We start from the raw sequence: 17,331 nt of genomic DNA on the forward strand, positions 1-17,331 counted from the left end.
AAAATGATTTTAAAACAAGTTCAAATTACTACTTAATTCCCTTGAAATAGACCACCTGTAAAATACAGTTGGAAGGGTATCCCTGAGTGTTTTAAATATTCTTAAATGGGTTTCTTTCTACATAAACAAAGGGGTACATTTTTCAAAGCAGAAGGTGGGAGGTATAAACAGAGCCCAATCGTGCAATTGCTTATAACATGAGGAACTTTACTCTTACAGGTAGTCTTGTTTATCTTACATGAGTAAAGTTATTCAAGTGCATAAGTGTTTGTGGGATTCAGAGACAGCATTTGTAAATGGATTCCCAAATCTTCATGGAAAAAACAGTAAGTGCATAAAATTAAGACAATATGTTTTTAATTCTTTGCAACTTTGAAGTAAAACATTAGGTTGTTAGCCATGCTTCTATCTCTCCCTTGTTTTGTTTTAGCCATTCAATATTGTTCTTCACTGTTTCAAGAGCCTGTTTCCTGGGTGCTTCTCCTGCTCCAGCATTAGGGTATTTTTCAAAGAAATTTTCCATCTTGAAAAGAGAAAATGAAAATGAATTCACAGGCAGCAAGTACTTCTGTTGTATTTAACATCACGTAATTTTTATAAGGCCCAATTCTATGTTCTTGAAATCAGGGAAAGTTTTACTTGAGAAAGGACTTCAGGATTGGACTGGTAGTACTTGAATAATTGTTTTATAGCATTCAAAATTGTGCCAGGCATCTTATCTTAAAGAATAAAAGGGCAAGTTTCCGGCAGAGGAAGGTCTTATAACTTAGTGGCTTAAAATGACTCTAGGCATCATCTCCATACCTGCCAAAGCTGAAGGTCAGTGTTGAATGTTTGGGTTATTGATACTGTTCGACCAAGATTTCTGTCATTGATAGTGTATCTGAAAAAAAGAAATAGTAGTTGATTTAAAAATAATATTGCTTTTTTTGGAGTGTTTGTTCCTTTATTGTTAAACTATTTTAGTTCTTAATCTTTTAGCATCACAAAATAGATGTTGCTCCAGATTTCGAGATGTTACCAGAAATATTTGAAAAAGCTTATTGTATGATTTTTGTACTATTCTGTAATTTAGCTAGACCTGGCGAGATCTCTGATGTAAACATATTCAAAGAATGGTGTCTTCTGCCTGGAATCAAGCCAACCCTTGAGAGAAATTTCCATTACAACGCCCTCTCATGTCGCTGTCCCTCTGTGGAGCTAAAATTGTGTATGGCCAGAGGTACTCTGAAAATTGGCAGCCTTATTGTGATTCTATGCCCTCATGTGAGTTTCAATTAGATTCCCTTTCTAATGTCTTACTCTAGTAGTAGGAGTGACAGAGCACCTCAGGAATCAGCTGTGAATAGACAGGAAAAAGCCGGAAGCTGATTACATTGTTACTACAAGAGGGTATAAGAAATTTACAAGACCCCTCATTGTAGATTGCCGTGACTAAAGAGAATATTCTGTATTAGGCCAGACTGGGAATTGACTGCTGCAGAGTCCATGGAAGAATATTCCCATAACTCTGTGGAACTTGCTACAGTTCTCTCTTGGCATTGGCTGCTAATGATCATTTAGGGATAGAAATATACCTTGTAGAATAAGTCTTAACTGCTTTATCTACATCTTTTTATTCCTCAAATTCATATTACAATTCTTTACCGCACAGATATATGGTTCGTAAAGCCCAAACGATAATATAGCACACCTCTAGGAAACTGTCCTGTATTTTCTCTCTCCTTTTCCTAGAAAAATACTGGTTTTTTTATGAGTAAATATTAAAGCAAAAAGCTTCCTGACTGATTCTTCTGGTGCTGTCACAACTTAGTGTTGGAGAGATCACAATTCACTAAGGGTGACAATCAATATGTCTGCAGAAAACCAGAATGGACAGTGTCTATGTGGGTGAAATGACTGGAAATTCTTTTTTGGAGGGACTGGCAGGGGGATGCAAAATCTACCTAGGGCACTGGGCTACAATGCATTTTCTCTGTAGCTGTTGTTCAAGCCTATTGGTTGTCCCTGCAGGTGCAGCTCTTTCACACCTCTTGCATGGGTGTTAATCACTGAATCCATGGAATTACTGCTAGCCTCTGCAACAGTTTCTGATGAGCTGGCGTGCCAGCTCCCTCTGAAGTTTTAGTTATTCCACCGGTAGCTTAAGTGGTGTGGAGGGCCTTATACAGCCTTTAGTCTGCAAGGAGCTGAGTGTAGTGAAAGCTGTGGCAGATTAGGGTGCTCAGTATCTCTCAGGATCAAATGTTAATGGCTGGAGTCTCAGAAAAGCTGGTCTCCCATAAACCAATGGGATTATTCACATGCTAAAAACCTGCCTGACTTTAAAGTAACTTGCTGAACTAAGGCCTTAAATGTGCTTCCTATGTTATGCAGTGTTTCAAAGATCTGACAGCCAGCTACTTTGTCCAAAAGAGAGGCAGGTAACTGACAATCAAACTGCACTGTGCTACTTAGCTCTCAGAAAGTTTTGATTCAGACTGGAACTTTAGTATAGGATTTTCAAGTTGGCAGAAACTCATTTTTTTCACCACAGGCTGCAATAATATTTAAAACATTTTCAGCTGTCTCTGTCCAAAGGAGTTGCTTCTTAGAGCCATTTGCTTCCACGGAAATGGGTAAATCCAAAGATATTTGCAAGTTTTTTGCTTCACATTAGGAGAAATGGATTGATGTATTTCTGCACCTCATGGTGACTGTGTGGAGAGACTAAAGTGAGGTGAGATAAGAAAATAAAGAGCAGGAGACTTGGAATTAAGTGTAAAACGTTCAAAGGATGTTAACATACCTGCTGACTAAGTATTCCCAGTTGAGCCGTATCCAGTCCCAAGCCATGGTTTTGCCATAGCTGTTATAGGAGATGTATGTCAGGACAGTGAACACATCCTGACTTTTAATAAGACTGGTGTTGTAAATATATTTTAGATACCTAGGAGAAACCAGATGGGAAACAAACAATTAAACAGACTTTTAAAAATCTTTCATTAAAGACTGTGAAAAGTGAGTTGTAAAGAAACTGTTCAAGTTGCTGAGGCCAACCTAAACCACCTGCAGAAATATTTGTATTTTACTATGGAAAATCTAACAGTAGAGGCTTATTTTTTCTAAACCATTTTAAGGATTAAATAGGCTGGTCTAAAATGTGATTACCTATTAAGGATAAGATTTTTTTCCAAAGCAACAGACATCAAAAGACATCACCAGTGTTTCCCCTTTTTTTTTTTAAAGCTGCCTGGGCTCAGGTAATAACTATGGGATCTTCCACATATCATGACCTTGTATGCATCATATTTGCAAGGTCATGTCTGGCATACATGCCTACCAGAAGAGATGCTGGAGCTGAGCCCTAGCATAAAGTAAGTCCCAGGCATCTTACTGAAAATTAACAGGGTTTACTACCCAGATCCTCAATGATATTGAGGCATCTACTTCCCATTGATTTCCTAGTTCACTTGAAAATTTTACCCTAAATCTGTCTGTTTTCTATCCCAGTGAGTGAGGTCAAAGTTCCTTTGTCTAATAGGATGAAATCTTGTGAACTATAGAAGGTCTATAATGTGGTAGGTCAGGGGTGTGACCAATAGGTCCATAAAATGAGTGGACTCACTGTCACATAGACACGTTTAAGGACAATATTAGGAAGCTACTCCTAGCTGCAATGTACAGTAGCAGCTACTGTAACTTGAGGCTGAGGGTTCTGTTCTTCAGCTCCATAAACAAATGGCTGAGTGCACAGCCAGTTTTCTCAGTGGTATGTGTTCTTTTTTCCTTTATTTCACTAAAAAAGTTGGTTCTGAGAAGGGCCAAAATCCACCTGTGAGTGCACCTACAGGGCAGATTTTTTGTTGTTTGTTTTTTTGCTCTGCAGATTTGGGTTTGTCTGAATAATCCATGTTTTAGTCATAGAAGCAATGACTGTGTAGGGTTAGTTACGAAATGACCTTAAATCATGTGCACCTGCTAACCTCGGTCACCACATATCCATATTACTGTTACCTTCATCCCCACTCTTCTACTTCTTCCTATTGTTAATTATGCTCATTTGTTTAATCTTGTCCCCAACTGTAAACTTCTTGGGGCAAGGACTGTCATTTTGTGTGCTAGGACAATAGTGCCCAGATACCAACTGGGACCTTGGAGGATACTGCCCTGATAGAAGTAGTAATCATTAGGGTAGTTCTATGCTTGCAAGAGATGAAAAGCTATAAAAACCATCACCTGAGCATATTCTTTCAAGCAAGAGAACAATCACCTTGCCTAGTTACTGGCAGTATAATCTCAGGGAGGGCTACTCAAGAGTGACAGCATTTGACAATCTGCTGTGTTCTATATCATACTTTATATATGCCAAAAATGGTAATGTGGGCGAGTGTATGGGGGAAGGAAAATAACTCTTTCAGCATGTTTTCAGCAACCTGTTCAAAAGGGTGATGTTCTTCACTGATGCCAGACCATAGAGCAACTTTTCTTTTTCTTGAGCTAATGAAGTATTTTGATATTTCTGAAACATATAGTTCCATGATGTCTCATTGCCGGAGTTCTGCATCCCATAGCGATATACCAAGAGCCGGAGGTTTACAGGTGGACTAAGAAACATAAAAAAAATATATTATGGTTGTCACCTTTTTTTGAATTGCATTATAATACAATACACAGTACTTTTAACTCAATGCAAAAACCATGAATATTCACCTTGCTCCATTTAACCAGGAATAAAATAAGCTAGATGCATTGTTCAAAGCATCCTGGTCATCCATGCTGCATGCAAATCCTAAAACAGCTGCACGAAGAAGCCTTTTTTAAAAAAAAAAGAGAGACAGAGGGAGATTTTCCTAGTGTTCTACAATCTCAGTCTATATATAATATTAATGTACACAATAAATTCTTAACCTCGTCACATGGCTTCCAGTTTCATCATCGTCCCAACCCAGCTTACTTGCAATGGGTTTAACCAGACTGCGAAAATATGCCTGAAATAAAGAGGTTTTCTGATTACCTTTATGGGTTTCATGATGTAACAAGGTTTTCATCTTTATAGTTTGCCTTTTTAAAAATTCCAGTAAGAATATACCCCTGAAAAAAACTTTCAGCAAAGTCACCTTGTCACGAAAGGATGTAAACATCATACTGCACCTTTGCTTTGCACTGTTATGATACACTGACACAACATGAAGATGTCCCATCAGTCTCAAGCCTTGTCTACACTACGATAACATAACCACCAGTGTAAATGAGGACACACTCTGCTCAACTTGGTTCCCTGACATAATGCTGACTATAGTTTGTGCTTATCTGAGCTGACTACTGAAGTATGTTCAATCCCTGGTCAGACATCATGATTGTTGACAACCTCACTGAGACATGGTTACCTTTCACGGTGTAGGTAAGGCATCAAAAGTTTTGCTATCTTGAACAATCCTGCTTATAATACACAAGACAGCCCTGGTACAAGAACAACTGTACAGTGAACAATCAAAATAGGTGGCAACTATAACTGGGAATACTCCAATTTTATTTCCAGTATATAGTCCCAGTCTGTGGATTTGTATAATTCATGGGCCTATATAAATCAGCTCGCAAAATATATGTTGAGTATAATAAATAATATACATCTTTTAATGTTGAAATTATACTAAAATAGCTTCAGCAACTTTGAAAGTCACTCAGCCTTCAATACTATCATTGTTATAGCCTTGAACTGGATTAATAGATTATAAGCAAGACTTTCATTGGTTGCATCACCTGAAACCTGGGGTAGAGCTCTATATCATCTCCAAGCATGTCTCTGAGGTAAGATACAGCTGATATAATTCTATGCCAAGGTAAATAGTCTTCTTCATCTTGTAGATATTTTGTTAGATTCAGTGGAACATCATAATTCAAAAGTTCAGCCCTAAGGAAGGAAGAGAGACAATTGACACAACCTTACACATCTTGCCTCATTTGTAACTAGACCACACAGAGAAGTCTAATGTCCTGGGTGTTAATTGTAACCATTTTCCATGGCTGTGTCATTCTTGTGAGAAGCTCTTTTCAAAAGGAATTCATTGTATGCAATTTTAAAACTTGTTTGTATATTTTGGAAATGGTCTAGTTTTTTTGAGGACGATGTACTGGTTCCATTGTACAATCTGTAGGAAGCAGAGGGACTTTCTTCAGGAGCATGTGCCTCTCTAGAAGCAAATCTGTTCAAATCCAAATTTCAGAAGAGTCAAGTTAGACATCAGCCTTCTACTTTTTTCAGTGTCTGTTTGCCTTAGTTTAATTTCTTCTTCCCTCTCCATCAATCACTTTCCCTGCTCTCTCTGTGTCCTCTAAATCACTTATCATTTATTCCTCAATCATATACTACACCCAGTCTACCTCTTCTCTGATAGGAAGAGAGAAGGACGGAGTGGGCCCCCAAACAAGCAGTGTCCTCTTTTCCAGTTTCTGTGAACATAGTTGAGAGAAGTTTTCTTGTCTCCCTCTTCTCCCCACTGCCATGCTGACATGGGATAGGACTGATTAGGGGTTCTGGAGAGCCAACCAACTGATCTCCTCTAGGAAGGAACAGAGGCAGCATTTCCTTTCTCCTCCCCAAACAGTAAGAGTTGGGGGCTGCTATGGCGTTCTTATTCCTTTCCTCCCTGGGAATGTGCTATATTATGGAACAGGCACTGGTCTAAAAATAGACTAGGCAGAGCAAGCACACCACCATTCAGCATGGTGCTCTTGGGAGAGCAGCAATTGTTCAGTACATGAGGGGGGAAAAAATCAGACAAATTCATTTCCGGTTGACCAGATTGATGCTTCAGACTTTTTTTTTCAATCAAAACAATTTGGCAAATTCAGGTGAACTGAAACATTTTGTGAATTCAGGTTGAATCTATTCCCTCTCCCCCCCACACTGGAAAAAGTTTCTGTGATAAAATAATTTCACTCAGCTTTAGTGATAACCTGATTGACTTCATAACCTATTCTGGAGAACCATCTCTCCCTCCTTATTACATGGTGAAACTGTCCAGGCCTGTATAAAAGTTTGCTTCTGTACACCTGCTTTTAATGTAGATTCTCGATTTTCCCCCCTGCACTTGCATGTATTGGAGATTTTATGTTATGATGGGACAGCTGAAAATCACACACTTTTTTAATTGTGTTGCAGTCATGGAAGTGTTGTAAATTTCATCCACAGTGCTGTGGGGCATATGTCCCAGCGGCACAATGGATACATAGCTCATCTAAGGATTAGCTTTCTCTGCTGAAAGTATTTGGCTATAGATTTATCAGTTTACAGTAAAATGCAGAAAATCTGCTGAATATATTCTGACTATGTGTTACTAGAGGAGGTTGTTTCAAATCAGGAAGTAATTACAATAATACCTAGGGCTAACAGTGCTTTTCATCAGTAAATCTCAATGTACTTTAAAAAAAGTCAGTAACATTATCTACATATTGCAGCTGGAGAAACTGAGGCATAGAGTGGTTAAAGTCACTTGCCCAAGGTTAATCAGAAGGCTATTGGCAGAGCCAGGAATACAGACTGGCTTGCAAATCTTTTTATGACACAGAAATAAACACTGAAGATCTAAACATGGGGAAATAATTTTAATATTGGGGAAAAATCCAATGAGTTCAGTGGGACTGCTTTTGTAACTGTTCACCAGTGGGAGTAAGGGATTCATACTCTGGCTGTAAGTTTGTATTTGCCCAAGCAATAGGTATCTAGTGGTCTGATTGCATGACTGAGAGCCAGAAAGCCATAAATTCTAATAGCATCAATTCACTGGTCTTTAGCAAATCCCTTAACACTTGTGTATCTCAGTTTCCTTATCTACAAAATGGGGATGTTAATCCTTACCCACTTTAAAGGGTTGTTGTGAAGATTAGCTAGTATTTGTAATGCAGAATATTAGTGACATAGAATATTTGGTAATGTGAGTATCACAGAAGGGACAAACTAGCTCTAAATATCTAACTTTTAAGATTTCATGATTATTAAACATACATGTCATGGGGGGTTTTTTTGTATTGTACATGGTATTGAAGGTGAAGGGTTTGATTTTTAAACAAATTAGGTGTACAATTTGTGCACACTTGCTGTGACTGTGTGTGCAATTCAGTCATGTGGGAACAAGTGATCATAAATAATCCCTTGCATGCACAATTGCAATAACTATAAGTAAATTGAATGCAAAATTGTGCATATATTTTGCTTATGCAACTGCATTCTTCATGGGTTTAGTAACCAGGCCCAAACCATCTTTATTTTCCTGACTTTTTATGGAACTCTGTTATCAACTGTCCTTCCAGTTCTCACAGTGTTTATCTCTTTTTATACACAGCTACTCAACTGCACTCCCACAAGAGCCCTTCATTTCATCCCAAGGCAAAACGAATTGTCTGTATTGTGTGATAGCAGCAATTAAAGTGCTAAAGAGATTATTATAGCACCATGCTCTTTAAAAGGGCTCAGATAATATACTTGGGGGAAAAGTTATGGAACATACACAGAAGGCACTTTCCAAAGAAAGTTCTGAAGGCTTATTATGATTAGATGTCACGTACAAGAGCAGAGCAGCTCTGAAGGAGTTCTCATTACCATTCTAGGGCAATCAACATTGTGTAGTTACTTGCTTTTATTCCCAAATATACCTGGAAAAGGTACACGTAGTTGTGTGACCAAAAAAGAAGTTACGCCTCATTAACTGTCCTAATTCAAGATTCAGAAAGAAATCTGGTGGATTCTGGGATATCTATGGCAACATATACACAGAGGGACACACCCTCTGTGACTCTCCTTAGACACCTGGTTTCTTCTGGGAACATGGCTTCATTTGGAACACTTTGGTCATTGCCTTGCCATCCACACCCAGCTCAAAAAACCAAGAGTTCTGCAGGCAGAGATAGGAAATAAATCCTTCTCCCATTGAAGTGAATGGCAAAACTCCCACTAACTTCAGTGATTCAGGATCAGACCCTAATACTGGACAGGTAAGGCCAACTCTAACTGGTATCAATAAGAGTTGTACACACATTTGAATTTGCTCCTTATAGAGGAAAATGTAAGAGAAGAAAAGGCTACTAAAGACAAACCAAGGCCTAATTCTTTCTGCAGTTTAGTTTAAAAATTCTCATTCTTACCATCCAAACCAAGAGAATCCCAATATAATAACCAGTGTGAAGACATGAAAGCTATTTTGAAATGTCTATAAGAGGAGTGGGCAAACTTTTTGGCCCGAGGGCCACATCTGGGTATGGAAATTGTATCGTGGGCCATGAATGCTCATGAAATTGCGGTTGGGGTATAGGAAGGGGTGAGGGCTCTGGCTGTGGCTGTGGGAGGGGACTCCAGGCTGGGGCAGGGGTGTGGGAGGGATGAGGGTTCTAGCTGTAGGTATGGGCTCTGGGATGGGGCTGGGGATGAGGGATTTGGAGTGTAGGAGGGTGCTTCAGGCTGGGACCAAGGGGTTCAGAGGGCCAGAGAGGGATCAGGGCTTGGGGTGGGGTCTGGTGGTGGCAGTGAGGGCTCTGACTGGGGTTGCGGGCTCTGGTGAGGAGCCAGAAATGAGGAGTTCAGGGTGCAGGAAGGGGCTTCAGGTTGGGGCAAGGGGTTGAGGTGTGTGGGGGGATGCTCTGGGCTGAGATCAAGGGGTTCAGAGGGCGGGAGGGGAATCAGAGCAGGGGATGGGGATTGGGGCTCAGGGATGCAGGCTCTGGGCAGTCCTTACCTCAAGCAGCTCCCGGATGCAGTGGCATGTCTACCCTCTGGCTCCTACATGGAGGCGTGGCCAACAGAAGCTGTCGGAGCAGTGCTTGGGGCAGGGGCAGTATGCGGAGCCTCCCGGCTGCCTCTAAACGTAGGAGCCAGAGAGAGGACATGCCGCTGTTTCCATGAGCCATGCGGAGCGGCCCCTAACTCCACTCTCCGGCTGGAGTGCAGGAGCAGGGCAAGCTCCAGACCCTGCTCCCCAGCAGGAGCTCAAGTGCTGGATTAAATCGACTGGTGGGCAGGAGGTGGTCTGCGGGCCATAGTTTGCCTACCCCTGGTCTATTATGTGCTAGTTTCACTATAAAACCTACCTTGCCAAAGAAAACACATCATCCAGAAGCCCAGCACGATCAGCAGAAGAAAAAGACTGCACGAGGGGAGGAAGAAAAAGAGAGCAAAAAAATGTTTATATTTTGTAGAAGAAACAATTGTCAGTAGATCCCAGAAACCAACCAGTTTACAGCCAAATCCAATTAATTTAATCAGACTCACCGTATGGTTGATAGCCAATAAGCTGCTTATGTCGTTCCAAGTTTGTGTTTCATAATTTACACGATAAAACCCAATGTGGTCTGGATTTATTTTCAGTAAAGAATCAGGGTTGCTGGGTGTTATAGTAATTCCTGCGGTTGTAAACAAATACTAATGAAAAATGTACGTGCATATAAATACATGCCTGGGGGAGGGGGGAGTGTGCTCATTGGAAATACATTCACTCCAAAAGTCATATTTGATTTTTAACCCATATCCACAAAGGACCCAAAGCTTAATTCTAGGTTGGTTGCTCTAAAATGGCAGAGAGTAACGATATTGATGCAGCTGTTAGCTTAGAATAGGAAATAACTGTGGTAACAGTGTGGAATCTGTAGGCAAATGTTCATTATTAAATGGAGACTACTGTACTTAGAATAAACATAAAGGAAATAATTCTTTTTGCAGTAAACACTTAATCACAAAAATATTCCTATCAATATTTATTCCAAAAGTCTCTATCAGTTCTCAGTGTTAAGGTTTGTATTAATCTGACTTTATATTTTACCTATTTATCCTCTGCATGTTTTTCCATTTTATATCCATGCATCTCTTTTCCCTTCCTCTTTCTTGACTCAGTTCCTATAACTACAGATTAATTAAATCACAAAATAAACCAAACCCTTACTCAAATCTTGAGGTTCGTGGAAACTCAGAATGAAGCCTAGCCCTTGAGGAGGATGATCCATTCTCAAAAGTTAAACTTCTCTCACTGTGGTCAGCAGTTTTGAAAGTTCGCTTCGTGCCTGTTCCAGTATCTGAAGCAGAAGCCTTTTACTTCAATGCATATTGACTTAGTCCTTAGTAAATAGTATTTCTGACTATGGATCAACCATGCAAGGTATTTCAAAAGACTGTTCTAATTCATTGGGACAACTCTCAGCCTCCTGCGTTGTGATGGGGAGAGTGGTGAGAGAAAATTCTTTCATGCAATTTTCTGTTATGCATCATAATATAATGGATAGGTTTAATTTTCATCCTAGACTCTGAATGCAAGTAAATTAAACACAAACTTTAAAGTAATTAAAAAAAAACTAAACTAAAAGGGGAAGGCAAGTGCTAAATACAAAAAGAGAATAGAAGAGCTGGTGATATACTTCTGAATTTTGAAATTTTGTTGAGCAGTAGAAATTTTTTTGAATTTTTGGGAAAAAACACAAAACTTTCATGGACATCTCTTTGGTTTTTTTGAGCAGAAAATAGCTTCAGCCAACTCCAAAATAACAAGACCTCCCTCCACCTAAACTAAGTGAGTCCAGACTGCCACCTATCACTGCAAGAGATGTATTTATCAGTATCCAGATCCAGCTTCTTCCTTAGGTTGAGATTCAGGAAAGCACATACTGAAGTCCCATTGCTATCAATGGGACAGCAGGCTTAGAAAAGCATCTACATTTGCTTAGCTATGAGTAGGGATGAATTTAAGCATATCTTAAATGTTTGAACATGCAGGCCTCACACATACACATGCTATCATTAAAATTAAATGGAAATCTTTGTTTTAATGTGCCCAAAATTCCTCTAAACCAAATAACCAATTTTATAATAGGCTGATGTCATATTGTGTGAATAAATAAAAATAGATTTTAATTATGAGACTTAATTAGCATAATCCTACTTATGGGAGGGGCTTATTCTCATTCCAGGGAAGGACCTTAACTCCTTTATTCTCAAGCAGTGTGTTTCGAGCACTGAAGCACATAAAAGTTAATTACTTTTCAGTTCTTACTAAGGATATTTTTAAAGCTTTGCGTGATTGTCACAATGAGCCTACTGTTATTCTTAAATGAAACATTACTGAAGTTTACCTGCAGATTCTGACTTATTGTAGAATGTAACATCTGCTTCGGTCCCAGCACGCCATTTCACTGGGATATTCCATGTGTAACTGAAATGATTTTAAATGAAAATATAAACAACTTTTGAAAGAGAATCTAAAATAACACATTTAAAACATTTTATCAATTATTATTATGATTAATAAATACATATACTGTGGCACCTATGGACTCCAGCTTTATTGTGCTAGGCACTGCATAAACTTACTATTTCATAGTCAATTTATGAATATATACGTAGTTGTGTATCTATATCCAGATATCCACTAATATATGACTAAATACCACAGATAACAAATTTTGGTCTTTTACCAACAGCTTGATTATTTAAATATAATAAAAACTTTTTAGTATATCTTCCTGGCAAAACCAGTTTATAAAAATCTTGGATACAGGCAAGGTAAAATAGATACTTGGTTATTTTTACTGGACAAATACTACATAATTATGACAATATTCTATTTCTAAGTTAAAATAAAAGGTTTGAAGTACCTGATAGCATTCCTTTTTTCAATAGTTAGTCCCTAAAACTATGAAATATACATAATTTCTGCCATGACTCTAGCAGACTGAGCACAGGACTGGGAGCTATGAACTACTGAGTTTTTGTCATTGGCGTTGACTATGTGTGGTATTAAGCAAGTAACTTATGTCTTGATTTAGCAAGGTATTCAGTCACATGCCAAACTTTAGCCATATGAATAGTTCCATTGACCAAGCCATTTTTTGGAAATCCATGGAAGGAGTCACATGCTTGAAGTTAGTATGTGCTTAAATACTTCTCTGAATGAGGGCCTTAATGTCTCTGTGCCTTAGTTTCCCCATCTATCAAATGGGAATGATATTTACCTAATATCAGAGGAGTGTCGTGTGGACTAGCTAAGTTCTGTACCATTATATACTGTAAATATGTTTATTGTAATTATACACAGTTGGAAAAATAGTCTTGTCAAGTAGTATTTCTGTATCATATCGTGCTAATCTAGTAGATCACAAGGCATTTAATTTAATGAAGCATGATTATATGTGGATGGGTGACCTTAGCATTAATGTAGAGGTTTACATGTTCAAAGTTTCGTACAGACATTAACCAATTAACCTTCACAACACCCTTGTGTGGTAAATTGCTAAGGATTACTACGACTGTTTTACAGATAAGGAAAACTGAAATAGAAAGTGTTTCTTTGAGGGCTATACAATGAATCTGTGTCAGAGGCAGAATTAGAATTCAGGACGTCTTGATTGTTCCAGTCCCGTGTTTCTTCTCTTAGACCATATTGATTCCTCCCTCCCTCACTGAGTGCCAGATTGTGATATACCTTTACCCACACTGAGTAGTATCTTACTCCTTGATAAGTCTAATTGAAATCAATGGGAGCAGTTGGGAAGTAAGGTACTGTATAATGCAAGGGTATCAATATCCAGCCCAGAGATGTTTTTCTATCATTTTAGTTACCATGGCAACAAACACTATACAAAAACGCATCATTCTTCTGACTTTACTGCATTAGAACCCAGAATCAAAGGAATGACAACTTCATTCTAGCAAGTAAGAAAATGAAGGAAGTCATATCTCTTTGCTACCTACTGGGAGAAAGGTCAGTTCTTGTTTTATATTTTTAAATAAAAATGTTTTAACAGATTTGTACATTTCTAACTTTTATTAGCTGTCTTCTGGAGAATTATTGCGACGGAGTTTAAAAGGGTTATTGCTTGGCCAAAAGCCTGGCTGTTGCATTTCTCCAGGAGAAAGCTAATAAAAGAGTTTTTAATATTTGTTTTGTAAATGCACTTAGTAGAGTGATATTCCTTTAGTGTTTTTATATGTTCCTGAGATCATGTACCATACTTCTCTTGGGCATTAAGTACAATGTCCATATCCTATTGAGGATGTGTTCCTGACATGCTATATTGCAGCCACATAATTGCCTAGCGGCACTATTTAAAAAACATGAGTTCTTGAAGTTGTATTTCTCTTTTGAGTGTTAATATCCAGGACAGGACTTTGTCAGGACAGGGGCACTGTAGCCATCTAGGGAGACCCATCCCTGCAGGCTTCAGAGAAAAAAACTTTTATTAGACTCTCTCTGTTTCACAGCTTAGTCACAACCCCAGACCTGGAGCTGAGCTGTCAAAGTTCCACTGGGGGGCGCAAGGCCTCAGTAGTCTCCTCTCCCACATCAATGCTGGCTGGGGGAGGGAGTACAGTTTTCCAGTGCGCTTGGATCCTTTGCAAGGGATAAAACCTATTCCAATGAAGATAATATCAGGGTTTTATTATATAAGTGCATTTTATCTCTAAGTACTTGATAAGTAAAATTTTATCTAGAACTAATTTCCCCCACCACTGAGATGCAACTGTTTCTGGAATGACTGGAGCAGTTCACAGTGTACATGGCTGATTAGGGCAGGACTTGCTTTAGGATTTACATTAAAAGCATGATGAACACCAAGAACCTGGTGCTCTAATTCCTTTGATTATCTGAGGAAAGCTGGGCTGCTGGATTCACCCCCTTCTGAGCACAATCCAATGAGCCAACGTTGTGAACAGTAAGGAGCTGTTAATTGAATACCATCTTCCATATGGCACAGAGGTAGAATTTGCAAAAAAATGAATTTTTTTTTTCAGTTCAAATCCAGACCAGGTCACTAGTGACTATAAGTGATTTTTCTGGCTGACGGCTCTTTGATCTGTGTGAAATTAGTTGGTGGCCAATGTCCAAGCCCCAGTGGTGCCCACTTCACAAAACCACCACAGTCGACACTGTTTGGCAGCCTTGTTGGCAGTCTCAAGCAGAAAAGGCAAGAATTGTATGGACATGGGGACAGAACTACTCTTTTGCCTTTACTGATGGTGCTCTGGGGGTTATTGTTGAGACACACTTGCTGGGCAGCACGGGGAAGGCTGCATTGTTCTGTTCATGGTTGTACCTGTTTTAGTGGCTAAAGTCTCCAGGGCTGTAAATAGGGCATCTTCCACTATCATGAAATTCACTCAGAAATATTGAAAAAATATCCATATATAACTGAAACTGCTGTGATCTCTGTTATGCCCAGTCCTCCATACCATTTGTCTTCCCTTCCTCTTCTTCCTTTTGGATTTAGACATTTAGTGTTCTACACCAAGACACACACAGCTGATGCAGTAGTTGTCCTGGGTGTAGGGAGTTATTATAAAGCATCTTGTTAAGTTTTCTTGTAATTTACTGGTTGTTGGGTTTCCCCTGAGACCTCTTCCACTTGGTCTCCCAAGAACTCAGTTCATTTCCAGTCTTGTCTGTTACTCAGGTTACTTTTATTTGGCATAAGGTAAAGTTATGCAGAGTTGATTAGACTCAAGCATGGGGTGGGTGGAGTGTATCACACATCCAAAGTTACACAACATACCTCTTCCTTTAGACGTTACATTTACTATATGTTGCATTACATGTTTTGGGAGGTAACTGTAAATTTGAGGTAGGGAGAAGTGTGTGTGTGTGAGAGAGAGAGAGAGAGAGAGAAAATGAATGCATATGAGCATATCTATCTACAGCATCTCTCTTTCTACCGTTTGTCTACAGGACAGGCATATACAGTAAAACCTTACCCCAGTGCAGAGATCGGTTCAGAAGAATTTGCTGAGGGGTCCAACAGAAAACGTCTCTGTGTGACGTTCGAATTAGCTTCCACACTCAATACAGGGTATCCCATCTGCCTGGTCCAAGTGTCCATCACTTCCTTCACTGGCTTAATACTTGCCTAAGAATAATAGCAGATGGTCACACTGAGAAAGCTAAATCAGATTGAAGAGGGAATAAAACTCTCATGCTAAGTGGCTGGGAGACCAGAAAGGGAACAGGTTTCCCTCATTAATGTTAGGGCTTTGTTCCTAACAGTTCAACAAATAAGAGAGAAAGATTGGCTCAAAAATATTTTATTTGTTAAACCCTTTCATGGTGCATGTAACAGAAGAAAAGTAATGAGCTGTCAACAGAGATATTTTAAATAATCTTAACGCAAACAGGGTTAAACTAGGTCAGGGTTCAGGCAGTAGGAGGGGCAAAGAATATTCCCTGCCCTTGTGGCTTGCTCCTGTCTGCACACTTCAAGCTCAAACAATTTTCCTCTTCTGCTGCCTTCTGAGGAGGGAGTAGAACACAGGAAAGACTAGATGAGATTCTAGCACTACTGGCGAATCTCCTCTATAGCAGAATTCCCAAACTATGGTCTGCAAGCCAGTCCTTCCAGGTGCTCTGAAGAGAGCTGAGCTGCTGGCTCCATCCTCCAGACAACTTCAGGTAGGTGCTGGTGGAAGGAAGGAGGAGCAGCCAGCACTAGGGACTGCTGGTGGAGCTGCCCCCTCCTTTCCTCTTTACCCACAAACTCAAGTGCAGCTGCCTCTCAGACTGAGGCCATGGGACTTAACCAGTGCCCCTCCAACCCACCATGTGCTGGATGGAAAAGAGCCAGGTTTAAGGTGTTCTCCAGGGCCAGAAGGTACTGTGAACAGCAGAGAGGAAAAAGAGAACAAGAAGAGAGCCAGCCTGGGCAAGCAAAAGCCTAGCACTAGGGGGAGAGCAGGATGAGACACTAATGCAGAACTTGGGTAAAATTGCTGTCAGGAACCTGGTCGGAGAGGGGGAGAGGAAGGCATATGGTGTCCAAGTAAAGAGCTGGGAACTCGGGGAGGCAGAAAACAGTTGGGCCTCAGGAGGCAATTGGGGAGCAGGTTGGGAGGAAAGAGCCAGAACTTGGGGAGAAGGAAGGAACCCAAGGTCTGGTGGGAAATGAGGGAGCACTAAGGATCCAGGGTAGTTAAACTGGCAGTCAGACTAAGTGCTTAGATCAGTGGTTCTTAACCAGGGGTATACATGCCCTTGGGAGTATGCAGACGTCTTCCAGGGAGTATATCAATTCATATTTGCCTAGTTTTACAACAGGCTACATAAAAAGCACTAGTGAAATCAATACAAACTAAAATTTCATACAAACAATGACTTGTTTTTACTGCTCTATATACTATACACTGAAATGTAAGTACAATATTTATATTCCCACTGATTTATAATTAATGGTAAAAATGAGAAGGTAAGCAATTTTTCAGTAATAGTCTGCTGTGATACTTTTGTATTTTTATGTCTGATTTTTGTAAGCAAGCAGTTTTTAAGTGAGATGACAGTTACATCAGACTCCTGAAAAGGGTACAGTAGTCTGGAAAGGTTGAGAGCCACT

At 39.6% G+C, this 17,331-nt stretch overlaps 1 protein-coding gene across 1 annotated transcript in view; it reads right to left on the reverse strand.

Annotated features, from left to right (window-relative positions):
• Positions 1–385: 385 nt before the first annotated feature.
• ENPEP (glutamyl aminopeptidase) overlaps positions 386–17,331 on the reverse strand; it is a 48,054-nt gene continuing 31,108 nt past the window's right edge. The window contains exons 10-20 of the mRNA XM_032775510.1: positions 15,707–15,858; positions 12,091–12,170; positions 10,244–10,374; positions 10,063–10,118; positions 5,743–5,893; positions 4,891–4,970; positions 4,693–4,794; positions 4,416–4,586; positions 2,789–2,929; positions 805–883; positions 386–523 (exon numbers count right to left, since the gene is read on the reverse strand). Of these exons, the coding sequence (XP_032631401.1) occupies positions 386–523; positions 805–883; positions 2,789–2,929; positions 4,416–4,586; positions 4,693–4,794; positions 4,891–4,970; positions 5,743–5,893; positions 10,063–10,118; positions 10,244–10,374; positions 12,091–12,170; positions 15,707–15,858 (1,281 nt within the window). The remainder of the gene's footprint in view (positions 524–804; positions 884–2,788; positions 2,930–4,415; positions 4,587–4,692; positions 4,795–4,890; positions 4,971–5,742; positions 5,894–10,062; positions 10,119–10,243; positions 10,375–12,090; positions 12,171–15,706; positions 15,859–17,331) is intronic.

Source organism: Chelonoidis abingdonii, chromosome 5, assembly GCF_003597395.2.
Source record: "Chelonoidis abingdonii isolate Lonesome George chromosome 5, CheloAbing_2.0, whole genome shotgun sequence".
Taxonomy (NCBI): domain Eukaryota; kingdom Metazoa; phylum Chordata; order Testudines; family Testudinidae; genus Chelonoidis; species Chelonoidis abingdonii.